Consider the following 27,472-nt stretch of genomic DNA (forward strand, 5'->3'; position numbering starts at 1 on the left):
TCATTTTGATTATGCTTTTTAATTGATGAGATATATTCGAAAAAAGTCTGTCAATCATGGTGAAGGAGGATATCAACAGAATGCCTGGCCAGAGTTCATTATAGAAAATATAAAAACAATGAAAAGAGAGTGATTCTAAACAGACATGGGCAGGAGAAGACTTGATCATTCCATGGTCCTCAAGTTGGAAATGTCTGTGTGTGTATCTGTCCGTGTGTATGCCAACAGCTCTATTCTTAAAGTGCATACAGTATGCATTATGTTTCTGTGTGTGTGCGTGTGTGTGTGTGTGTGTGTGTGAGGGTACGAACAAATTCAATAAATATAAAAGTCAGACACATTTCATCCATAAAGAAACAGTTTGGTCGAAGAAGAGAGAGGGAAATGTAGACAACATGTCTGTCTCAAACAGGCATCTTTTAGGGCCAGGTGTGTTTTACATCATGTGTGTAACACTGTCTAATACTGTTCATCAGTCCACAAACACACACACACACAAACACCCACGGACAGCCTTGAACAGACGAGAGGCACAAAAACTGTTTTCAGCATCCAAGAAGACACCAGGGGTTCGCAGTAGGTTCACGTCCGGCAGGCAGTCAGACGTCTGCCTCAACAGTTCGTTAGACTTTGCGTAAATTTGCCTCCAAATGTTGCTGCTCGACACAAGTTGTCCTTCTAACAGCATCTCGGTTTTGGAGGTGGATCTGGCTCCCCGGCTCCCCCCGGCAGCAGCTCAAAGTTGCAGTTCCAGTCAGACAGTTGGGTTTTTCCCGGTTGTCGTCTGCTGCTGCTGCATTGCTGCTGCTGCTGCTGCTGCTGCTGCTGCTGCTGCTGGAGGTACGTGGGCCGTTTGATACGGGGTTTCCTGCGCTTGGGTTTGCTCTTGGCCTTCGTGAGCTGCACCACGAAAAAGGACAGGACCACCATCGCCCCCAGGAAGGCGAAGACGGGGATGGTCTGGCCGACTTCTTGGTTGTAGCGACCGGGCATTATCCCTGAGGGGGGGGGGGACAGAGGGGCACAGGTCACATGGGGCTTCCTCAGTCACCACTTATTCTTACTAGGGCTGCATCATATGGTAAAAAAGTCAAATTGCGATTACTTTGAGAGATATTGTGATATGATTCATGACTAGCGGGAATGATTATCAGTTCAGTATCAGTTTTCATTTTCACTGATATAAAACACTGAATCATGACTTCTTCCGGCCTTGCACGTGATACACCTGCATGCAGTAAATACACTTGGGCGATGGGGGTACCTGATCTAATGTATGACTACAAGCTTGAAGTGTTTTTTTTTGTAACAAAGTATTTTGTCTTATAAAGAACGAGACTAAATTTGCAGCTCACAGTGTAACTCACTCAGGAATGGTGGCTCTTAAGAACTCGGCACACAGTAAAAAATAACAATAATAATTAATATTTCATTCAGCAAACTTCATTTTCAAAAATGTAAACCTATATAACACTGGGCTCACGTTGCTGTCCACAGTCTAGTTCACTGTATCCATGGCAACACTATACTCAGTAACCTAACTTCCTGGTCACAAAATAATGGATACTTTAAATTAGGGCTACAATATGGCAAAAAGTCATATTGTGATTATCTGAACAGATATTATGAATGTGATATGATGTACGGCCATAGTTTGTATTCTCACTGAAAAAATCATGATGATGTGACATTTGTTGGGGTCTGTAATACCGAAGAATCTCTTCAGAGCTCCAGTGCCTAACTCTAATGCTGCTGTGACAGATTTTACCTTCATCAAACAACTGCAGCTTCTGTGATTTGGATGATATTTCGATTAACCGTGCAGCCCTAATTCTTACATACTGTTGTCATTCCCTATTATTGGCTCTTATATTAATGAATGCATACTGCCACATATGCCATTTTTAAAGAGACAGGCTCAAGAAATGAGACCTTTCTGCTCTATTGAAGATAAGCCTTTTATACATTCTCTCATTTATAATAAGCAGCCACTTACTGCTGTAAAATAAAAATAAAAACTGAGGGGCGACAAATGTATCCTTCCATGTCTTGTATTAAAACCATTTCCACATCAAAAGCTGCGGCTAAGTTGAATTAAAGGTTTTAAAACAATGTAATCCACTGCTGGCTACAAAAAGCTAAGACACACTAAAACACACGGAAATGTGGCTATAAAACTAATCCCAAGCCAGACTGCTTAAAGCAGGAGTTCCCAACATTCCTGCAGTTACTGGATTCACTATTTGGGTTAATTATAGTAATCATAATATAATATGAAATATCCATAAAACATGTTAGCGCGTCAGGTGTGTCAGTTTACTCAGCGATAGAAAAGGGCTCCATTAAGGAAAAAGGGTGGGAACCAGTGGCTTAAAGTAACCGTGTGTTACCTCCGGGGATGTCCCAGGCCCCACTCTCCCCAGGAGACAGAGGTCTGACCTGGGGCCGGTAAGCCCTCACGTTAGGTAGAGCCACTTTGTCCAGATCCACCGAGAGAAGCTTCTGGTGCTTCCACAGGTTACTGATGGGGAGAGAAACAGGAAGAGAAAGACAGGGTGAGACAGATTCGAACGTCTACAGTGTAATGTTTGTTTGTGTTGACGAGATGGAAAAAAAAAAAGAGACTGCTGCTGCCAGAAAAAAAAATAATGTTACAACCACGTGAGACCGACTCCAAGTATCACTGTGTCACTGAAACGTGTCGGCCACCTACGGGAAGACACGCCTCTTGCTCTGTATACGCTGTCCCTGAAGGAAATCTCAGACAGATATGTTGAGAAATATAACACCTGGGAATTAGCAGGGAATTCTGCCATTGTCTAACCACACCAGGGTTCACACTCACATTTTCTCAGGACCTTTCCAGGACATTTTCCTGACAATAAAGGACAGCACTTGGTCACAAATGGTCACATAATTCAACAGTCGGCCTGGTATTGACACATTCAACCCCAGCTTTATTCCTCCTTCTTTAATGATTCCGGGTTTATGATGAAGCGTCAGCCGTAATGAGACACTCCGCATTAGCTCGTTTGTGTGACTGTTTTTTTAACGCTGCAGTCTCAGTGAAGGGGAGCTGTGGTCTACAGTTTTCCTCCACCCGGAACATCGACAACTCGGCACCGAAAAGATAGCTACAAGTCCATTCCGCAGCTGGTAAATCTGTTTTGTTCACACACTGTGAACGAGGCGCACCGTCGTGCATTACAGCCCGTCAAACCTAAATGCAGGCATTAGTGTTTCATCAGACCTACCTAGGTGCTGTCTCATTGAGTGGCTGTGGCTTTGCCCAAGACAGGTGGGGGCAGGCTGGTAGTGGGCGGGGCTTAGGGTCTCCCAGGTGAGCCTCTAGAACCTTGGAGTAGCGATAAAGATGGTTTCCTGGAAGAATAGTAATAGTGATAAGTTATACGATGTTGCTACATCAATCAACCTGTCTGATCATGTATTGTGTAGTTTGCGTCCTCACCTTCCAGTCTCTGTGGCAGTGGGTGCTCTGTGCCTGTGGGCGGGGCTACCCTGCTGTGGGAGTGGCTGAGGCTGGGAGGGGTCATACTGTAGGAAGTGTACTGAAGGAGAGCGTCCAGCAGCCAGAAACAGTCTGAGAGACGAGACGCGAAACAAAATATTACTCAGTCAGCTCAGCTGTTCCATTAGCGGCAGCGCACGCATGCACACACAAAGAGAGGTCACCTTTCTGTCTGTGGCTGTCGTCTATACAGTTAGAATCACCGTACAGAGCGATGCGACCTCCCCCATCAGATGGCGTTTGGTATAGTCCGAGGATGGGAACCCCCTCCACCACTGCGGTCTCTTGCTTTAACACCTCCAGACCTGTGAGCCACACACACACACACACACACACACACACACACACACACACACACACACACACACACACACACACACACACACACACACACACACACACACACACAGTAGAGCAGTGTTGTTAAATCTGACTCACAGGTTAAAAAGTTGCATGGCTGCTGGCCAGCACTCTGCTACACTGAGCTGGGCTCAATACTTTAAGAGGGGTGCTGGTACCTTGGTCCTTCAGATTTTTGGCAATCACTATTCCATCTTCTGGGAAACGGGCAATGCTGCAGCCTGAGGCATAGTACACTGAGATAGAGAGAAACAACGGTCTTTATCTTCTAAAAAAACTGAATAACAGCATCAAAGACCAGAGGAGTAACGCAAACTGAAGAGGGTCTGTGTGTGTCTTACTGTCATGATCAGCCAAAGTGAAGTCTCCCTCGTACAGCCCGTCACTGAAAGCCATCCCCCACACTGAGATCAGGTCGTTCAGGGCTGGAACGTTAGCGCCCCCTGTGTCTGGCATCCACCACTGCCTGCAGGTCACATCAAGAAAATCTTCTGTAAAACCATTCATTAGGCAACCCAAATATGACTCCACATAAATAATCAGGAAATCACCCACTGTTGCAACAACACAACTAGGCTTTACAAACACAGAAGTAAACCAACACAGAATGCAACAGACCCTGGCTCAAAAGACCTCCAGGTTGTCAACAGGTTTTTAAAAAATGACAAAACAAACACGCTTTACAATAGCAGTACAGTGATGAAGGGAAAGATTCCTAATTCAGTTTTCTGTGTGAGGGTTGATTTGTCCAGAAAAGGCAGCAGTGAATGAACAAATCCCAAATGAACCATGGCCATTCAATTAAAACTGAATTACTCAGCACAACATTTCGAAGCCACAAAGACTATATTTAGCTGCATTTAAGATTTTTAATCCTGTGGATTTTGTGCGACAGCTTGAGCGGGATACGAACGGAGCTGCGAGGAGTCGGAGGAATTTTTAGCTCTGAATGTGAAAAGTCGTGATAACTTCCATCTTTTGCAGAGCGAGGAGGCGTGAATAGAGTCTGGAGCCGGACAGAAACTGTGACACAGCAGGCTGTTAGCTGCGCAACACACTTTATCTGGCTATCCTTACAAGATGATAAAGCTATTGAGGCAATAGCTGTTTAATCATTGAACTGTCTCATAAAGGAGGGAGAAGACACATAGATCATTCCGAAGAAATGGACAAAGGGAGCTTCCAGATATAAGAAATCACTGTCAGAGCACTAGTGCACTACTATACAGGTCAAGTATCAATAAAAACACAATTAATCAGAAAACACTCTGCAGTACTTATTGAATTTGTCTGCAACTGCTGAGGCTGCAGTTAAGTTAATTTTTTTTTTCCAGAGCAGAGCAGTTTTACACTCCTTTAAAATGATCTGCAGAGATGTGAAGAAAAGACTGAATGATAAACGGATTTATCATTCATTCTTTTCGTATTCTGAAGAGACTCAAGGTTAGTGTTCATGGAATATGTACTTATCAATGTGCATTTTAAGTTTTTGCGTCGGGGCATACATGCTGGACGTGACATTGGGGGTGTGGCTGCATCGTCGATTCTACCTTTGAGTTTGAAGTTCGAGATGTAATTTCAATCGATTTCACTTTTGGCACCCCTAATAAATACACCTGATTTAATGTATGGATATGAATATTTTGCAGCTCACAGTGTAACTCACTGTGTGCTGGGGCAGGAATGGGAACGCTTCAGAACTTGCCTGAGAATCGTCTGGTTTTTAAGATTTGCAAGCTGTTTTTGAAGACCGTGTACTGTGAGAATTTTTGCAGTAGAGCTTCACATTGCTTCTGTTGACTTTGATTTAAGTCTAACAACTTTTAAAGCATTTCTCTACCAAATTAAATATTTGGCACTTAATAATTCATTTGAACAGCCAAAAACTCTGAGACTCTCTCTTCACCAGCGCTGTGTGGATTGATCAGATTTGATTGGAGGTACTAGCAACATGAGCAAACAACCAGTACACTGCGCACTTCAAAGCAGAAACAAAAGAAATATACAGAAATCTGTCACGTAAAATAACAAAAACTGTTCTAATTTTGTCTGAAAACGTTGCGTTCATATAGGACCCTCTGACAGTAAGACCTCTTACATTGGCCAGAGTCAGTGCAGTAACCAGCAGTAGTAAAATGAAGTTGAATACCTGGTGTTTTCGTCATAGAACTTGACCTTCCTCATGACCGAGGTGTTGTACCAGTCACTGAATACAATGAGCGACAGGCCGTTGTCGATGTCTCTCCTCAGCTTGGTGATCTCTTCTGGAAAATACTCCTCCTCACTGTCCACCATCAGCAATGTGCCTGCAGACACACAGCATCAAACAACCCGGTTTTGTCTTTCGCTCGACCACAAGCAAACACGAGATGTCTTCTAATGCTGTTGTGCGTTTTCAGTCTCGGCATTCTTACCATACTGGCTGGCATCGAAGCAGGTGATGGGCGCTCCGAGCACCTCAACAAAGTATCCCATACTCCTCAGGTGCTGGTACATGTCCCTGAAGTTAGTGTGGATGTGGTCTCCATTCCTGGAAACATAGAATAACCAGCAGGGATGAAAAAGGTCCAAACAGAGAGCTAAAGAGAATTAAACCAAAACTAATTTTTAAACCAAATCAAAAGGTGGGGACACACACACACACACACACACACACACACACACACCAGTCTAGTGGGTCGTTTTTCATGCGGAGGTTGTCTCGAGGAAAGTAGCCGGGCGGGTAGCGCAGGTTATGGTACTGGTCCCACAGCACCCTCTTACTGCGAGGGGGAGTTGGCACGATCTTCACCTTGATGGGCAGTTTGACTGTGGAGGTCAGCTCACCTCCCACCTCAGACTGCAAGGGGTGAAAGGTCAAGAAGATGAATGAGTCATAACTGAAGAGGACACAGTAAAGCCACATGCTGTCATTAAGAGTGCAGACAAGTCAAAATAGTTAGCAAAAAGTAATGGAGAAATGGTTCAAATAACTGGCTGAAGGAAATGAAAAGTAAAAGTAATGAAACAGTTGAACTATATAGCTAAAAGTAAAACATAGTTCAGGTTCAGCTAATGTCTCTCAAACTGGCAGTAGTACGACTGCAAACTTGATGACCCAAATATCACTAGTGTCACTTAACATCCACTTCAAAATCAATGTAAGAAAACACATTTGGGTGTCGATGAAGATGTGCTCTAGCTCATCTGATGGGGATGTGGTGGTACATCAGTCTAATAAAGTTCTATATGGGAGGTACGGCTCTGGAAAAAGCTAAAGAAGACAGAGCTCAGGTGTTGCAGCAGTGACTCACATCATTCTCTGCAGGCGACGCCACTGTGACCATCACATGACCTTGAGCGACCCCTTCCCACGATGCCGCTTTCTTGGCCACAGAGATGGACACAGCCAGGTAGCCGGCCCACGGCCACAGCACCGGCGAATAGGAGACCGCCACATCGATGTGGTCGCCGTTCTGGGGCAGGTAGGGCTGCCAGATGGGCTGAACAGGAGAGAGCAACCTTTAGACGGCCTTTTTTAACAACTCTGAGTTCATCTCGGTGCAAAGCCAAAAGGTCAGAAAAGGATGAAACTCGTCCTTCACTTGTCCTCTTACTCAGCTCAAGAAATAATATTAAGTAAACTGTGTGTTCTTTGTCGAGTAGCATTTAACTAAAGGAAGCAGAAAAAAAGAGTTTTCCTTTATGTAGTAAAGGTGTGTATGTACCTTGTCCACGATCCTGCCAGTGACACCCATGCCGTTGAGAATGGTCACATTGACGATGGTGGGCATTCCTCCATAGTAGATGGGCTGGGAGCAGTAAGGCCACATGTACGGACACTCTGTCAGGTCGATGTAGCTGGGAGACAGACTGGCAGGAGACAAGGCATGCTGTTAGCTTTCTGAAACAAGCTTATTATGTGCTCTCTGTCCGAGACTAACCACCTGAGGTGCAGAAACAAGAAAACTGGAGACAAAATTACTTTTGCCTCTTTTACTAAGTGCTTGCCACTGTATCCCTGTAAGTGTTTCTGTTTTAAATGTGTTAATGTAAAAAACATAAAGCACCCAAAATGGCCTTTACACGAATAAATGTGTCTGTTCTGAAGAAAAGTGCTTTGAAAATATCCTGTTCAAGTGCTAAAATCAAGGTCATATTTGTGTGCTAAATAAAAACTTTGGCCCTGAATCATATTTTATGTCTAGCTTATCTAGTAGCTCTAGTAGATCTTCAGTCACACAGTTGACAGCTGGTGTTCTTGCTCTGACCACTGAGGTTGAACTGCGTGATTTAAGAAGGCAAATTCTCTATACAATGGTTTGACAAACCCCTGGAATATTCTGGTGTAGAGATGACTGAAGATTGGAATGATTTGTTAAATTTGTCTGTATGTTTTGTCTGTACAGTAAATGTTTTTGGCTTGACCACAGCAAGCTTCATAAATGCAATAGTAGTGACTATTGGTCCGGTCGAGCGTTGGAGTTTCCTGATTGGCCGTTGTGCTTTTAAGATTACCCTGGCTGTTTATATAATAAGCATTTCTCCGTGCACTTAATACATCATTTATATCCTTTACAGTAGATTATTAGTGTGTTTTCCTGCCTGATTCGCTCACGGCAAGAGGAAAAATGCTGAATTGCTGCAGATGTACTTGATGAATATTTGAAGAGTCAGAACTGTGATGTCAGTTAGATCTGGTAAGAACAGAGCAGTGGTACATCAAATAATCCATCTTTGCTCACTACATCTCAGTGTTTTCCTGCCATCAAGTGTTTTAAAATACAAAATTATCAGTTAGCTGAGCTGTATGGGCCATGAGAAGCAGTTAAATATCGTTTTATAATATCAACTGGAAAAAAAATCGATTTTGTGCATCCCTACAACAGGGACACACAAAGGAAGGGGGCAGTGCTTTGAAGTGCTTTACTTCCTCCAAACAGCTCTCCATGCGCTGAGAGGCAGGAAGGGCAACCACCCTAACAACACACTCAGGACAGAGTGTGTCATGTTAATAGATAATTAGAAGAAGAAAAAGTTCTCTTTCAAATAAAAAGATATGAGTAGAAAGTTCCAGCAACTGCATTTCTATTATTTATTTCCCCAAACGCAGCTTATGTGATCTGCTTCAGCACACTTTAATAACAAATATTACTGGAACCACTACAGAACATTCTTATGATTCAAAAAATCTCTTTGTCAAAATTTCTAATCCTCTCAAGAGAGAAATCTGCAACTGCACAGGCTTGGTCTTTAGTGTTATGTAATTGTCGCGTATACGCCTACATGTGCAGCACAACATTTATGGAAACTGTTAGATCACTGTAGCTAAGGAACAGACTTTGCCTGTCTTTATGTGTACACAGGGTTCTGAATCCATGAACTTGTGTCCTACATTAGTACATCAGTGCTCATTTAGGATCTCGTTTTGTATCTGTGTGCTTTGAGACATCTACCTGGCCTGAGGTCTGTAACTGTTGAGAATCTGGTAGGCTCTGATCAGGTCTAGTTTCCCGTGGCCCTGCTCAAACATGTTGACCCCTGGCAGCCTGCGGGCCGAGGCGATCAGAGCCTGCTTCATGGAGGCTGGGTTCACCAGCTCCCTGTTCAGGACGGTGCTGAAGGACAGAGGAGGACAGGTTGGATTAGTTTGTATCTGCAAGTCTCCTGGTGTCAGGTTCCACAGCTTTGTGAACAGTGCTGGAGGAAAAAGGACGGATGGGCTGGTATTTCTGTGTGTGTGTGTGTGTGTGTGTGTGTGTGTGTGTGTGTGTGTGTGTGTGTGTGTGTGTGTGTGTGTGTGTGTGTGTGTGTGTGTGTGTGTGTGTGTGTGTGTTTCTCCTGGGAGAAGGGAGAGGTGCCTGTTGTCAACAAGGGTGGTATGATGTTTAATCCTGCAACATGAGCTCACAAAATCGGCTCAGCTACAGCTATGAAAAAAAAGAGGGCTTTCACTGTGTAAAGACGGGATATTGACAGACTGAGAATAATAGCAGACATTAATCAGTGACACACCTTCATCCTCTGGGACGTGTTGCACTGCCTGCTCATGTAGGATCACAGAGCAAGACATAATTTCACCACACATCTTAAAAAAAACTAAACGTGACGGCACCCTCAACTCGAGTGTCATCCCTTGCCCACCACCACAGAAGAAGTTTTCATGACTAGGTTGCCAGAATACAACTAATACAACAATTTCAATTTGAATCCTTAGAACACCACAAGACTGCAGAGAGTTGGATTTTCTCATTATAAGTCAGATCGCTCTCCAAACAGAGAACTGCAAATATCAGTCCAGCTGACCGGTCCCTGAATGAGACACAATATTTCTACCAGCTTTAGAGCTGCTGCTCTGTATCCGACCCTGGGGCGAGGACAGGCAGAATTTCTGCACAGGAGCCACACACACTCTATCGAAAACTGTCAGGGTACGAAAGCTGTGATCAGTCATCTGGTCAATGGTTCATGATCTGAAGCACAATTTTGGAATATTGTATTATGGAAAACTGACAGCACTTAACATTTGAGAAATCTGCCTTCCTTTGTTAAATGATCAGGACGACGACTCTGCAGCCTCGCCAGCTGCTCTGTGAGGCTGCACACAAATATTAATGTCAACATGCTAACATGCTCACAATAACAATGATGACATGCTGATGTTTATTAATTCAGCCTTTTTCTCCTTTACGTGACACGCTGAGGTTGGCTAATATGGTTAACTGCTCCAGGCAGAGCACGGTTGACCACACCCACCGAGTACAGGGACCAGCTTATCTGACCGCTCTGCTCAGGAGCTTTGTATGTAGAAAGTGTTTTTTTGGTTACATATATTCTGGTTTACTGATGGACATAACAGCTTTACTTGTTGCTTTTAGCTAACAGCTAGCTGCTGCTAACGGCTAACAGACTGGGAGCTCAGAGCTCCTGTACTAGAGATTTAACGTTGAACTCCCGACACTGCCCAGCCGCTCTGAGCACCCAGTCCGGCCAGAGTCACCTAGTAGGATGGCTAAGTAAGCTGCATGGCTAAATAGCTTACAGCAGCAACTCAGTCTAAGAGTAAAGACCTGGAAATTAGCATAACAGGTCCTCTTTAACATGTCCACTGTCTTAGTTCAGCATGTTACCATGCTAAACTTAGCTAATTAGCATTAAACAAAGTACAGCTGAGGCGGTATTTTGGTCGTAAAGCAAAAAAACCTGATCATGGCGCTTGAGTTAAAACAATTTATCCTTAGAGGGTTTGTGCCTAATTTTATGACATTCCATCAATAGGGAGATTTCACTAAAACCCAAAAATGTCAACCTGATGGTGGTTAAACTCCAGCAGTTTAAGATTCTTGCCTTTCTGCTAACCATAAAAAGATCAAACTCCTGACACTTAATGACAACATAGTCCAGTTTATGATACTGACCTGGCCAGGAGAGTAACGGCACCAGCCACTACGGGGGAGGCCACACTGGTGCCAGACAGAGAACGACATCCCTCCTTCATCCCTGATCCCCGAACGCCAGAACCGTAGGTGACGATGTCAGGCTTCACTCTGCCATAACCGCCTGGCAGTTCCTGCACAGAGAATGGGGGACAGAAACAGATCATGAGATACAGACAGAGTATTTAAACACAACATTTACTTGTCCCTGTAGAGTGTAACATGCCATTGTTCTCAACTGAAATGCTCGGTACGTCATACATCAGTTCTTTTCTGGACAGCAAGGACTAAAGCTGTAATTTAAATTTTAAAATAGCTCTTATTCACACTCTTAAACGTATCTTTCAATTCAAGTCATTACGCCTACATCAAGTGGTCAGAGAGGCCATTTAAAGCTGCAGTAGGAAACGTTTAGAAAAATCACTTTTTGTCATATTTGCTGAAACTTTCTCTACAGACAGTAGAACACAAGACAGATAATCTGTGAAAATACAGGTTCCTCTGACGACTCCTAGAGCTCCTTGCTGACTCTCATTCCTAGGTCGTCAAATACCAAAATAAATCCTACACACTGGTCCTTTAAAGCCAATATACAACTCATTAAGTTCCACTACTGTTGTAAGTATGGGCATCCTGCAGACACCGGGTGTTGATCATACATGTAATGGTGACTGGCAGTTAGATGCATACCATTACACAATGCCAACAAACAGAAAGGTAGAGATGAAAAGGAAGGAACTGAGCAGAAAGTGAAAATGACTAGAAAACAGAGAGCGAGAAAATGAAAAGGAACAAAAGCTGAAAAAGCTGCGTTTAGAAAGGCTGTATTTTGAACTGTTTTTGATGTATTGAGGCCGTAGAGCTGAGTGGGTGAGCGACTGCTGTCTGTTCCCTCTGGCCTCTTCATGGCTGGCTGACAGTAGTTGAGGGGGCAGAGAGACTGACTGGAGTGAAGCCCTGACTGGAGTGAAGCCCTAATCGTCTGCTTTGGGCTATGACTGATAAAAAAAGTGGTGTGTGTAGGTACAGTATTGTGTGTGTGTGTGTGTGTGTGTGTGTGTGTGTGTGTGTGTGTGTGTGTGAATGGCTGATGGGATGTGGATGAGAGATCAGGAGCTTACATCTTGGTTGACTGGTTTCTAAAGCACAGGGTAGGTCTCTGGAGTAGATGTCTGCTCTAAAACTGATAAATGATACGGCGTGTGTCTGTGCGGGTGTGTAGCAGAGTGTGTGTGTGTGTTCCTGGCGTAACTCACCCAGGTTGTCATGCCTCTGGAGGAAAACCTGGCGATGTTGTCTTCAAAGTCAATCCCTCCGACCCCGATCACATCCATCTGGTCTGCTGGGTTGTTCAGGGTGCTGACGGAGAGAAACGTACTTTACTTCATATACAAGACTTGAAGGAACGTTTACAGTTCCATCTCCCCTGCATGAGAGTGCAACAAAAAAAAGCCTCTATTACTTGTTTTGTCCTTTTAATGATTTAATTAAGGAAGAACAGATGTTCAGAAGGGTCATAAAACCCAGCTGGCCAGGGGGTCATTTTGATAATTAAGGCAGTCAGAATAGTGCAGTTTTTGCATAATTAAATAAGGATTTCATTAAACAACAGAGAAATTATTTTACAATGAGAACACTCCAAAAATCAGTGAAACATCCATTTGACCTAATGGTGAAGTGATTTGGTTACAAAGCACACTGATGATGCTGATGATGAAACTCACAAAAAGTGAGACGATGTAACTTGCTGAAACGGTGGAAGGATATGCGATATTATCGCGATAAAAAAACGTGGTGAATTTGCATTACTGGAATCACTGAGAATATCCTCACATGAGTGACTTCAAAAAGCTGTCTAGTTCACTAGTGTACAGCCCTGATTTATTTTTGAATTGTTAAAATTAGGAGCACACTCTTTCCAAAAACCCAAGCCCGTCACCTTGGCTGAAGGCTCCGCTTGCCGATTGTATCCACCAGAAAGTTGGTTAAACCTGATGTGTGGAAATACTACTGATTTCAAACTAAAAACGACAAAGAAATGAGGTGTCTCTCTGTGATGCAATTCACTAAATGTAAGGTAAATTGATTCCTGTACTTTTTTGATGATTTTTTGCGACAATATTGTCATCCGCAATTGTTTTGGCCAGGATAATCTTGACATGATATTTTCATATCATCCCATATTTAGCTACAAGTGGCAATTGGATATATGGATAATGCTGCAGGTCTAGTGGTGCTCCTGCATTCACTATCCAGTCATACCAGTCCCACTTGTAGTTGAATGATGTATGTAATGATGTTTCCCAACAACCCAAATAAAAAACAATGTGCAAGTGGTTATATAAACTGATTATATAACTGATAAGTACATTATTGTCTGAAGCATGTAAGAAAAAATATTCAAGTCCTTTATAAATAAAATTTAAAAAGAGAAGGCTTTCTCTTGAGGAAACTGATTTCAGTGCTTTTCAAACACTTTTCAACCTGCAGATACCCTGACTACAACAGGAGTGAGATGAATAGAGATCACAGTATTTTAGGATTAAATGTTCGCTCAAAGGTAATTCCTCATCAACATAAATGCCATTGTTTGGATTAAAATTAAAGTGATTAGCATACCCGTACAGAGGTCCATCGTTGCCGATAGCAGAGACCATGATCACTCTGTTAGCAGTGAGCTCCCAAACCTGTCAATCAAACAACACTCATTTATTGTGTTAAAAATTGGCAGTCAACAACAAAATGAGAAATTTCTACACTCAGAGTTTAATGTAGCAGATGACAAATAGGTTTGGTGCTCATCTGTGAGCAGTGAACATTTTGTGGAAATATGCCATGCGCCTGTCTGCTCGCCTGGTCTGTCCTGTTTTGGCTGACAGTTGACCTGCTTATTTTCTAGCTCATTAAGACATTGTGAAAAGGGTGTAACTTAGAGGGAGGAAGGGTGGTTGAGGGACTATTTTTATGCCTGTACAAACATAAAAACATCTGCTACCAGTTCTCATCGACCTGCTTAAATATCAATCCAAGTTGGCCAAATGTTACCATGTGACTTGTAGCATTGCTGTGTATATCTTTCTGACAATATTACCCGCCCTTAGAACTACTGTCTTACCTTGTCGACAAAGGGGTGGTCCATGAAGTCAGGCCCCCCGATGCTGAGGTTGAGCACATCAATCTTCTTGAGGATGGCGTAGTTGAAAGCATCCAGGAACCACGAGGTGTACGATACCTGGAAGGTGGAGAGAGACAAATACGTCAAACAGTCCAAAGCATTTATAATACATCTGAATCTGATTTAAGACAGACTGTGATACATCACTGACTTGTGCAGAAGGCTGCCTATAGTGTGTAAAAAATATTGAACTATCCCTTTAAGTCACAAAAACACAAATTAACATCTTTTCTAGAAAATATTTTTTTTTACTATAATTGAATTTGGGTGTATGTTGAGAGCATGTACGTACCTGGTTGTTGGTGAATACTCTGAAGATGTGCAGCTCTGAGTCTGGGGCAAAGCCCTGACACTCCCTCATACTGGCTATCACTCCTGCCACAAATGTACCGTGGCCCAGACCTGAGAAACAGGACAAGAGATTGATCATCCAACCATCATTATCTCTCACACACACTTTTTCTGGTCTCGTTCCAGCACTCCCAGTGCAACTTGAGCCTACAGTTGGGCTTCCACCTTCCTCCAATACACAACATACACAGTACATCCCCATACTTTAGTCCTAGTAATAACCCTCATCAATAACATACTGATGTCTTCATCATTTACATTGCTAGTCATCAGAACAGCCTTCTACATCTACATTATCATCATCATCATCATCATCACTGTTCTTCCTCCTCACCATCATCCAGTGTCTTCTCATTAGTCCAGTTGGTCCTTTCCTTTACGTTTTTAAAATGTGGATGCTTCTCACTCAGGCCTGTATCAAACACTGCCACCTTCACACCAGAGCCTGTTTACACACAGACACAGACACACACACACACACACACACCACACACACACACACACCACCACACACACACACACACACACACACAGACACACAGACACACACACACAGACAGACACAGACACAGACACAGACACACACACATTACATTAGTTGCATTTGCAGCAAATGAGCTGTCAACAATAACAACAAGTTGCCAGGAGCGCATACTATTTTAAGAGCAAAAACAACAACAAAAATTCTCACTTAAATCTGCAAAAAAAAGGGTTCCTCTGGCTCGTACTAGCACTCCTAATTTTCAATTTCATTTGCAAGAATCCATCAGGCCTAAACAAAAACACTAACAATCAGAGCCAAGACACATAGTTGTTTGTTGAGTCTTATTCAGCCGAAAAAGACAGAAATACGCTTTTGGTTGGTTGATTGAAGATAGCCAATTGTTATGTCTCATTTCCAGTGTTGGTATTTGAAGTCCTGAGAATGAGACTCAACAATCAATTATCTTTCTTGGCTCTGATTGGTTGTTTTCGTTCAGGCCCGGAGGATTTTTTCATATGCCACTAGGAGCACTAGGAGGGGCCAGAGGAACCTGATTATCTGACTCATGTTCTACTGTCAGGATATAGTGAAAGTTTCTGAAAATATGACAAAAAGTGATTTTTATAAAAAATTTAAAAATTACGTACTGCAGCTTTAATTTGTCATGAGCATTCTTTAATATAATATATTAATACTTAATTTCAGTTTGATCATGTACAAATTTAGCAGCAGATGTTTGTCCCCACTACCCTGGCCCGCTATCAAAGAAGTAAGAGGTCCAAGGTCTAACCGGTGTGTCCCATCTGCCAGAGAACATCTGCCTGCAGGATCTGGGCGACATGGCGGGGGATGGCCCGTAGCAGACGCCGGCTGGAGTGGCGACCGGTGGCGTGCCAGAAACCTGAGGCCAGTGACAGGCTGGTTCGTCGGAAAGGGCGGGACGACTGCCACGACTGCCATTTCTGCGTCCCACGGGTGGCGTTGCAGGGTGCGGCAGGTTCAGGGGCTACGGAGAAAGAGCACAAGCCAAATGTGTTTAGGCAAAAGGTAAGAAAGTCTTATTTGGTGACTGTAGGTTTAAATTTTAGACTTTAGACTATGTTGCTTTTATGACTTCTAATTATACTTGGACACAGAAATACTGTCACTTTATGTTGCTAAATGAACAAGTCCCCCTCCATGAAAGACTGCAGCTAATAATTACCTGCCCTGTTACTGCTGTCTGCCACTTCTCTGCCCCTGCTGCAGACAACACAATCTCCCTGTTAACTTAATCATGCTTATCACGTTGTGACCCCTCATTTCAACTTATTCCTCCTGCTTACTTTCTTTCTGTCTCACTCCCTCCTTCCACCTTCTAGCTGTGATGTGAGGCTGATCACACCGGGCTCATTTGAACCGATCTTATCACAATTTGAATCACTCAGACAGAACAAACGATCACGAGGTCATTAGCAAACAGCAGCAGCACCCTGCAGGCCTTTTTATGCCTTTAAAATAGGAGTAAAAAGCAGGGGTGAGGTCTTATCTCTCATCTTTCTTACTAATTAATTAGCTCAGTAGGTAGCTGCCTCACAACCTGACTCATGCACACATATCCAGTGAAAGTGGACTTATCTTTCCTTAGGTATTCTACTCTATAATCCGGTTCAAGGCTTATCTGGAGCAATCCAGATAGCCACTATATCTACTTTCCAACCACTGATCGCTTCAACTTGCTTCAAATACATTCAGTGCATGCAACGTAAATGATTTCTAACATGCACTTATGCTCGCTCTCGCATTCAGAATAAATTCACAGTTAATAAACAACCCATTTGGTTACTTAGTGAGCTAAACATGGCAAGACTGGCTCTGCAGCATTTCCAGAGTGCAGCCGTTTAAGTTCTTTAATGTAGGGTGTGTTCGAACTCACAACATCTCAATCAGTATGTACTCCATATTGTTTACTAAATGCACGATTAAGGACGCTGACTGTTCACACTGGAGATCGGTCTGACTACTCCGGACAACTCACAGCATTCTGGTCCAAGCTACTGCTGAATGAAAATAGCTCATTTAGTAGGAGGAGGAGGAGGAGGAGGAGGAGGAGGAGGAGGCAGAGGATGTTGCTATCTCTGGCTGTAAGTTATCTTAAAAAGTTTACCTAAAGCAGCGCTTAACTAAACAGAATAAATACGGAACAGCAGATAGAAACGTTGCTGAAGTCGTCTGCTGTGTTGGCTGCAGTGGTCTGTGTGACCGTGGGGCAAGAGGGGCCTGTGAGCTGTCGCAGCTGGTGAAAAGCCCCTCCGGGCTGGCTTGCTAGCTACCCCAGCAGGTACTTCTGGAGTTTCTCAACTCAGAAAGGGTTTGAGCACTTTATCGATTCACCATCAATTTTTGTAAAACTGCCAACATTCGAAATGTACATGATTTAGTACTGAAATAGCAGATGAAAATAGTAAAAAGTCTGAAACCATCTGTCTCAGTCAGACCAGTCAGAAGTGACTGCAATGTTTTATGGGGCAGGTGAGTATTTGCAGTGAGCTTACGCCCCATAATCAGAAATTCTTGCTAATCTAATATATATCTAATATAATAATATAATTTTATATATATATATTTATATATATATATATATATATATATATATATAATATGGACATTTCTCATATACTATAGAGCTGAAACGCACTACATACCCAATTTAACATCACACTTAGTATAAACAGTATGTCACAGTCTATGGCTGTACAATGTGGTTAACTGGTGGTTCAGTCCCCTAGCAACATTAACCATGTGCACCTGTTTCTGAGTCACATCGTGCAGTCCTGTGCATTATTTACTTAGTCTTTTCTATTACATTAGCATGTAAAAGAGTTGCACAAAATGTGTAATTCCAGTTGACACACTTTTCTTTGTTTTTAAGTGTGTAAAGACATTTGTGTGTATCATCATGTCACCCACTGAAAAATCTGACAATACAGACCAATGTAAAAATCTGGAAACGGTCTGACACTTGAACTGAGATAACAGAGAAAGCTGAATTCATGTGTGAAAGTGCGATGCGCCACAAGCAAACATAAAATGTTGCAAGTGATAATTGTTGTAATGCTTAACTTAAATAACATGACGTATAACATTTTATTACCTCAAATCCTTAAAGTTAATGTGATTGCAGATCAAGTTTCAGAGATTTCAAACTGTGAAAAGACACCGACTACGAGCGTCTGCCTTGTTCTTCAGGGTCCATGCACTACACATGGCCTCCATATTGATACTACATGTGTATATGCAGACCACGGGCACACTGAAGTCTTTCATCCAGTGCCAGGGACAAGGCGTGCCCCCCCCCCACTTGTCCAGGCAAGCCCCACCACACTGACTCACCTACTCCCTCCCAGGGTGAGCAAACACAGACGTTCTCTGTCCTTCTTCCCATCCCCCAACACAACACACACACACCATGTGCAGCATCAACACCCCCTAGCTGGCCTGCACTTCCCATTAAGATACACAATCCTTTCTTACACCACAGACACAGTGGAGAGAGAAATGCATCCCCTGATTCAATAAACAAAGAGACAACTGTGGCAGACAAACAGCTTTCTGTATCTTTGCAGAGTTTTATATTTCTTGGGTGGACGTGCCAACCTCAGAGACACTGTGATTCTTATTCCTGCACAGTAACACCATATTGTCAGACTCACAGGGAAAGTATTTGAGCATGCGGAACACTTTGCGTTGCGGTGTCACCCTCTTGATGTAAGGGTGGTCCTCTAAGGTCAGCAGGCTGCTGGGTGAAGCTTGACGGATGTGGACCAGCTCAAAGTCACTGGGGAAGTCGGAGGCAGGGTTTTCTCTGGGAACAATGTGCCACTCCAGCGCTCCGTCCCCGGCGTTCCGCAGGGCGCTGCTGATGTACAGGCTGCGAGCTTTGGCCGAGAAGTACCCTGTAAATCCTATGATGTACTCTGTGGAGACAGACAGGGGAGAAGAGGGTGTTTTAAAGACCAGACAGGGAAGGAGATGTGCTAATAAACAGTGTGTTGTGAGCTGAGCAACACTTTATTGGACACACAATTAAAGTGGGGTCAGGTTCTTTGTTGGCCCGAATCCACACTGATGACGGGTGCTTGAGCTGCATACAAAGGAAAAATGCCCCAAAAATATATACGTGAAAAAGTAGAAAAGCTCTTCTGGAATCAATAAAGTATTACACTGAGAAATCATTGGTAAACCAAGTGCCTGTTGTCAATTAATTGGTAACACTTTAGTATTGTTTTTATGCCTTGTTGGTGCTGTTACAGTTTTTATTGTTAGTTAGCCTGTTGAGTGATCTGAAGCCATTATTATCAGGCCCCAATAAGCAAGCAATGGACAATTATTAACATGATTCTTGATTATGCCATTGTATTTGTTGGTAGTTTGCAATTTATGGTTATAATAAAATAATAAGACATTGAGGAATTTGTTACACAGTTGGACTGACCAGCTGAGTTTACAGGGAATATCATTATTAAATAATGTTGGGGTAAGGTTCAATAAATCTATGGCTAAATGTAATTTGGGGGTAATTTCATGAGGTTTCAAATATGTTGCTTGCTAATTACCGCCTACTTACCATGAAATTTACCAACATGTAAAATGAAGCGCTACTGAAAAATCTGGCATCAGGTGTTTTATATTAGCTTTTCAGTTTCTTTCCTTTTTTCTGTCCCTGACACAGATGATTGGAAAAACAACAACATTCTGTTGATTTGCTTCTGCTTTCAACTGTCCCAGATCTAACAACCACAGTCCCAAATTTAAATTCTTTTTTTTCCATTCTACATAATGAATATAGTTTAATAACTGTATTTCAGTAACTTGCATCACTTCATTGACTCACTCTGGTCCGCCACCCAAGGTCTGCTAGATGTTCCCTGTAATTATATCTCAATAAAATGTTGAAAATCAGACTAGGTTTTCATTATTCTTTTAGTCAGTGGTTGGGTTACTGTTTCTTGTTTATTTCTAACTGTTGGATAAATGTATGGCTGTACACTGCAGTGCAAATGCAAACCAAAGTGTGTGTATGTAAATTCCCTTAACCACATACCAGAAACAGTATGTGGTTAAGGAAATTTAAATACACACACTTTGAACGTTTTTCTTATTAAGCTAAGCAATCACAAACTCACCAAAAGGATCATTGTATATTTGAAGTAGAAACGTATTTTTTTTATCTACAAAAGGGTGAAGATCAAACAAACTATTATACATATAAGCTATAGGAACACACTAATCCAGAAATCCAGAAAGAAACAAGGTCAAACATGTCCCACACCTACTAAACTGCCTGCACACGGCACAAGAGGAGAGGGAGAGACCCCAGTGCTGTTGGCAAAAGAGCCGTCGACTGAGATTACACTGAGCAGTGTGCATGGGAATTAATGAATTATGATTTAACCCTTGCCTTTTCTCTGATGGTCTGAATAAGTGGCTAAATCTGTCGCTATTCGCTTTTTCTGAATGAAAGTCACTAAGATGGTCAGAAAAGTTACTAAATCTAGTGAGAAAGTCGCTAAAGTTGGTCTCTCTCTTGGTTGTTTCCATGACGCATAAACATAATGACTAATTTAAAGGTAGATCTAGGTCGGGCATTGTGTGCTCAATATCAACGGACTCCAGTAACTTTCATAAGGGCAAAAAAAAAAGCATGATCGGGACATTCCTATCCCTGATATTCTCTGACTTCCCTGCAGAATTTGGCAGAATCTTTCACTACAACCTCCAGAAATTCCAGTGCGGACTCAAGAATTGTTTAAATACAGGGTTTCAACATCATTTCTTCTTACCGTGTTCCACCACCTTGGATGAGAACTCCAGTTTGAGGGTTAACTCGGAGCAGTTGGAGCCAGATGATGAAGGGAGGGGCTCTGAGTTGGGGGTGTGGTCAGAGCCAGATTTGGCTCCTCCTGTTGGCTCCATCCCCACCAAAGGCAGGAAGCCCACCAACAGCCCCAGAAGCATGGATGCCCACACAGGAAGCAGGAGCATTTTGAGTTGTGACGTAGTGTAAACTATCAATTTGAGCAGGCCCGTTGAAACTTTAGCAGCAGGCGTGCTGTTTCAGACAAAAAAAGAGCAGCTAAAACGTGGTTCAGGGATTGCGACAGAGCATTTCAGGTCCAAAGCTCTAAAAATGAGTCCATTCTGCAAACGGCCTGCGCAGCTAGATTAATTTCTTTCTGCGTTTCCTCTCCATGGTGGTAGTCCAGGGTGGAGGTCAGTGGCACTGCCAGAGTGGGAAGATAGTTGCCATGTTAAGCAGAGGTGGAGGCAACCAGTAAGAGCAGCGGGTGGATGGGAGGAGGGTGGGAGCAGTGATAGAGGAAGATGCTGGTGTCAGTTTAGAGTTCCACTGCAGTCCTTCCTGTTTTATCTGGAAGGAAAAGAGATAAACAACCAATACTGTCAAACTATTACACCCACAAACATAAATTTCTCTCAGATTTATGGCAAATTGATTTTGAGAGCCTGCAAACATATGGAATTAAATCTCCATTAGTTTCACAGCTGTGGCTGGAAACAATCCATGTTCAATGGCCAAAATCCAACATTCAAATTAGAGCCTGCCTGACAATACTGTTCAGAAGCCAGTACCCCACAATCAATATTTAAGAATAATGAAAATACAATAACCACATAGATATTTGTTTTTACATAAAAACCTCACATAGACCTCACATTCAAATGGTTTTTTTTTTTGGGGGGGGGTACATAAGTACTGCATGACTCGGTATATCGGAAATTAGTACGTCATTCCAATAACTCCGATATCATGACGAATAGCCCCAATAACATATATAACCTTGTCAGCACGGCAGTGCCCCGCTCCCACTATGAGACCTGAATAGCCTGCAGTGAATGCTGCGTTCAAGTGACCTTGGCATAATCAGAGAAACGCTTTCTGACTGGGATGTCGGAAAAGAACTTGTTAACTTGGTCATAATTTTGGTAGTTGCTTACTTGAATTGATATCCACAGTATTTTTCCACGTTACACATAAACAATAGAAACATGAACTTATAAAGGCCGAAAGAACGACTAGCAAATGTGGGAACAGGGTATTTCCGTTACACCGTGAATGCAGCACAGCGTGCTTATGTTTGAACCTCATTTACTTTAGTGAAAAGGTTGAATGGAACCATAAGCCAAAATCATTTAAACTTAATTTTTGTTACTATGGAATGCACTTTTTCAGATTGTGTTTACATAGAAATGTTTGAATCTAACTTGTGTCAGTGCATCAATTTTCAAAAAATATATATATTTTTTGAATTCTGGAATGCACTTTTTCAGTTTGTAATCTCGATGCATATATTTTTTTGAGAGGCTTGCCAATAGTTTTTCATTGGAAAAAATAAATATCTCCATTTAAAGAGTCAAAAGTGTTTTTGGATTTGTTCATAGTATTAATGTCATGATCTTAGGTCATGATCATATATATATGTATATGTTGTGTTATCGGTATTAAAAAAAGTTATCGTGCATCCCTACTTTGAGTATTTCATGTCAGTTTATAGTGTTCTGTTTTTACTACGCTGCAGTTTGCTCAACAAAACTTCTGATTCCTTCATATGAATATGGAAGAAATCCCGATATTAATCAAAGGCTTCAGTATAATGACATTAAAAGTTTTTTATATTCAATGTACTTCCGACAGAAGAATAAGCCAAGATAAACCTATATAAAACTTTTAATAAATACTGTTACAAGCATAAAAATGTCTGCAAACATACAATGTAAGAATGTCTGCGGGTAGCTAAAATCTTCATTGGCTGGCATTAAATATATATTATATTATAATGTATAAAATAAGGTAGTTGAGTGATACTGTAACCCACTCACCCATAAATACCAATCTGAAATCTACAACATAACTCAATGTATTTTTCTATTTCATTAATGACTAAAACTTCCATCTGAAACAACATGTAGAGGGCCTTTATATTAGATTGTAATTGCATGGAATAATGGAATTATACATGACTTTTCTTTGGTTTGATATCAGCCATTGGTCTCTAAATATCAACATCAGCACTGGTCACTGAAAAACCCATATTGGTCGACCACCATACAGATAATCTAATGCAAACTAATCTGTAGGTGGACTATCCAAAGAAGGTGTTACCTAGTGAATAAATATTTATTGCTGCACTTTAATGTAACTGTGTTGCAATATTCTTTTTGCATATCTGCCCACATATATGCAGTGCAGATATATATCAGCCCTGATGTATCAGCCAGGCTTACTGTTTGTTGGCCTCGGGTCTATCCGTCTATCCACATTGAGTGAAAATCTGTTTGAGATCTCCTGCCGACTGACAGACCAAATCCAGATAAAAACATTACCGTTGCAAGGTACCACATACGTTTATTTTCTAGCCGCCTCCAACACTAATGTTCAAAACAACCTCCAGAGGCTTTGTTTACATTTCTATCCTGTCTTGCAGTGTTCAGAGAAAGGAGTGTTTCCTCCACTGTGCCAAGGGGAAGGAAGGGAGGTGTTGGGTGCAGAGAGAATGTAGTATTAACCACTCCTTCCACATTTAGCCACTCATGAGGAGTTTGTGCTGCCCTCGGGGAGCAACCCTGTTACTAGATAGAGCACGTACACGGAGATAAAAATGTATCTCACCTGCAAGGATGGCATGGCTTACTGAGTTATACAGAAACAGCCAAAAACTGCCAACTGCAGACCCAATGAAGAAAACTCAAAGCAGAACCAATACGCTGTGAGCCGCTTTAAAACAAACTCATCAAAAGCATCTTTCTGTTGCAACGGGCCGTCCTACACCGCATGGCATAAAGAACTTACTGGGTGGATAAACACAGTACACACACATTACAGGTGCACAGAAACACCAATCAGCATAAAAAAAAAAACCTAGCTAGGTTGCCTCAACTTACCTCAAACTGTGTGATATACGACTCCCAGCCCAGTAATAAAATACACACACACACACACACACACAACACACACACACACACACACACACACAGCTACCTACAAGACACAAAGGCACACACACGTTTGCCAAGCTCAACACAGGGCTCATGAGAACCACGCTGACTGAGGGTCCAGCCCAGGTTACGTAAGACGACCTCCCTTCCTGCAGAGACTGTAACTGCCTCCTCCTTTAGCCAGAGGGACAGTGGTGATGGCTTTCAGGCTGTTTGGGACAATCATCTAGGCTATTTAAGCACCCACCTATCCTCATTTTGGGGATTGATTTCATCGATTAGCCTCCACAATACCCACTCAGTGACTGTTAGTGTGCTGTGGACCGGCTGCTCTCCGACTGCTGAGCTTCACAGCTGCACAGAGCACGTGCAGGAACACAGTAAGCACTGTGAGTGTGTATGTGTACCTTTAGTCTATTTGATCCAGGCAGGGGTGACTATTGTCATTACAAGTCAGACACTTCCCATCCAAGGATGAAAACAACTTAACCTCCCCATCAATTATTGTTAACATGTGTGAATGCGCTACCCGACAGCGGAGACACTCGCTGGTTCGATTGCTATGAAAATACAAGCAAAAACAAACAGATTTACATGGTACAGTAGTTCACAAACAAGTCCAGATTCTGTCCCAAGGTATACTATCTAACCCTGCTTTTTAACTATCCAATCACGTCAGTATAATTTAAGCTGTCTGGTTCTCCTGTTGATGCTCTCGTCTCCTCTACGGAGACTGTACTATCACTAGCAAACACTACTTACTTACACTACATTAGCAGGCCTTTGGGGTATCAGGGTATTACTAGCTATATAGTCATCAGGAAGGACACAAAATCCTCATTGCTACATTGTATGCGTGTGGCCACACTGCTACTGCTGCTCAGCCTTAATGATCCAGTAGATAAACACTGCACATTCGGGCCTACACGGGTGATACAAGTGTAGACGGTGTAATTAAAAGCCTCTGGCTGGTCTGGTCTTACAGGAGGGGGCTCAATCACTAGTTCCGGCTTGGGGCAGGATCCCTGCCTTTGTGAGACAACAATACAGCTAATGACTACTGGGTTAGACCCAGGGCTGTAAAAATAGCCCCACTGGTTAGGGCAGGGCTGTTAAAGACAGGCTGGGACTACCTGTGTCAACATAACACCAAGCCACAAAAATGGCAGCAAACCTCCGGGTGAATAAAGACCAGTAGCTAGGATGGGACCCCCACCACAATCAGAGGACAGAGGAGAGACACACAGCAGTGTTAGCAATTAGCTAATTACTGTCAGCAGAACTTGGATGTAATTGTACCATTTTTGTCAGGAACCACAAAGACATGGTAAAAGAAACAAAAAAGAATACTTATGATCATTTTGACAGATACTACGATTGTGATATGATTCACAGTTATTGTTATTCATCATTTTTGCATTTTTACTTACACTGAAAAAGAAAAATCACGATGATGTGACATTTGCTGGGTCGTCTGTACAAAACAAACATGTTTTCTCATATCTGGAGAACAACATGGTTCCCACTCTTTAACAAATCACTTTCCAGGACCTTTCCAGGAGTTTACAGGACTTACAAAGGATCATACAAGCTGCAGTTTCAGGCAAATTGACTACATTCATTTGGCCACAGCACATACGAAACAAGTAGAATTAATTTGATTTTACTTTACAGAAAACCGATCTCCTAGAAAGTTAAAGTTTTTGTTGCATGTACAATTAACATCGCTGTGTGTGCATGTATTTATCTATCAACCACAGCAACGAGAAATGTGATCCTTGTATGCATGGAGAAATGAGAACTTCGCTTGGAAAAAATAGACTCAATGCCAGACAGATCACTGCAGGTCAGTTCCACTGTGCGTCTGATAAAGTGTCCTACAGTGTATCCTTCCAACAGTCGAGTTTCAAACAAAAACACACCGAGGTTTACACAGGCTATCTGAGTGAGGGGCTACAATACCAACATGTCAAGGACTACATACATTATTTATGAGATATTTGGTCTTTTTTAATCAATTAAAATCTTCATGACTGGAAAACTAGTCTCTTAATGTCCAGGTTTTCCAGGACACGTGGGATACAGCATTACACTACTTTATTAACATGAGGTTTTGGCACACATTTTATTTTTATCGAAACATTGCAGCTTCTGTGATTTACATAACCTTTTGATGAACTGTGCAGCCCTAAGTAGAAAGATAAGACGGCAGCTGTTTGGTTGATGAAACGCGAGGACTCCGTCTGCAGATGTGTATCACATAGACTGTAAACAGATGTGCAGGTCACACTGACTCTATGTTTTCTTCCATGTTCCATAAAACACACTTCCCTTTGTCCTATGTAGTGATCATGGTTAACTCCCTGAGCCAACCGAACACACTACTAAATACACCCACATTTAAATGCCCACAGTTTACACTAGAGTGCATGCACGGTCTGGTGTTACCAGGATTTAAATAACGTTACGTTACAGGCACAATCTCACCGTCGGTGGGGCCGTGAGATGAAATAACAGTCCACTGCTTTCCATCGCGACACAACCTTTCTTCAAAACACTGTCTCTCAACACGTTAGCTAGTTGGCTAGTTAGTTAACTTAGCTAAGGCAGAAACCGACCCACAGCTATGTAACGTTAGCCCCGCAGAAGTCAGCTAACTGTTAACGCTGAGGACTTTATCAGCATAAACAAAGCAAGCATCAGCAGACACATGCTGGAGGCTGAGAGTCTGTGAGGGCACCGACAGTAAACAACGTTACTGGAAACCCGTTAAAGCCCGTGTTAAAGGCGACAAAGCGACACTCAAACATGTGAGAGTGGTGTTGTAAACAAGAGGACGTGCTAAGAGATTTTTTTCCGAGGCAGCAGTCTATCACATGTACAGCGTTAGCTAGCTAGCTTAGTAACTGTTTAATTTCCCAGTATGTGCTGGGGGTTTGTGTTCATTGTACTCACCGAGCAGAACGACGGCTCGCCCCTCACGGTTATTTGTTTGTATCGCTCACTGTCTGCTTGTTCATGAGCTGATAAGCGGGAGCTACTAGCTGGTTTAATGTCCACCGAACAAAAGCTAGCAGTAAAGTCAGTGAACGCTACAGCCGCAGCACAGTGGACCACTGACGTCTGGTTAAGACCGGATGCCAGGTTGGGTTAACTTATCCTCA

At 42.5% G+C, this 27,472-nt stretch overlaps 1 protein-coding gene across 1 annotated transcript; it reads right to left on the minus strand.

The window, feature by feature from the left end:
- mbtps1 (membrane-bound transcription factor peptidase, site 1) lies at positions 1 to 27,448 on the minus strand. The gene is made up of 23 exons (XM_051383149.1): positions 27,264 to 27,448; positions 21,137 to 21,723; positions 19,007 to 19,270; positions 16,105 to 16,320; positions 15,165 to 15,275; positions 14,772 to 14,881; positions 14,420 to 14,536; positions 13,924 to 13,991; positions 12,561 to 12,663; positions 11,287 to 11,438; positions 9,325 to 9,486; positions 7,597 to 7,741; positions 7,183 to 7,371; positions 6,556 to 6,728; positions 6,304 to 6,419; positions 6,039 to 6,195; positions 4,231 to 4,355; positions 4,048 to 4,125; positions 3,694 to 3,834; positions 3,470 to 3,601; positions 3,255 to 3,381; positions 2,391 to 2,521; positions 1 to 998 (listed from the first exon to the last, which is right to left on the minus strand). The coding sequence occupies exons 2-23, from the start codon at positions 21,336 to 21,338 to the stop codon at positions 679 to 681; spliced, it is 3,339 nt and encodes a 1,112-aa protein (XP_051239109.1). The 5' UTR covers positions 21,339 to 21,723; positions 27,264 to 27,448; the 3' UTR covers positions 1 to 678.
- Positions 27,449 to 27,472: the final 24 nt, after the last annotated feature.

The sequence above is a fragment of the Dicentrarchus labrax genome, unplaced genomic scaffold (genome assembly GCF_905237075.1).
Source record: "Dicentrarchus labrax unplaced genomic scaffold, dlabrax2021, whole genome shotgun sequence".
Classification (NCBI taxonomy): domain Eukaryota; kingdom Metazoa; phylum Chordata; class Actinopteri; family Moronidae; genus Dicentrarchus; species Dicentrarchus labrax.

Bases quoted from the DNA above. Each gene is read 5' to 3' on its own strand.
- mbtps1 (XM_051383149.1), bottom strand. From the start codon at position 21,338: ATGCTCCTGCTTCCTGTGTGGGCATCCATGCTTCTGGGGCTGTTGGTG. The intron at 13,992-14,419 runs GTAAGACAGTAG...TTTGATTGACAG, and splicing joins ACCACCCCTTTGTCGACAAG to GTTTGGGAGCTCACTGCTAA. The intron at 4,356-6,038 runs GTATTCAACTTC...TGTGACCTGCAG, and splicing joins TTCTATGACGAAAACACCAG to GCAGTGGTGGATGCCAGACA.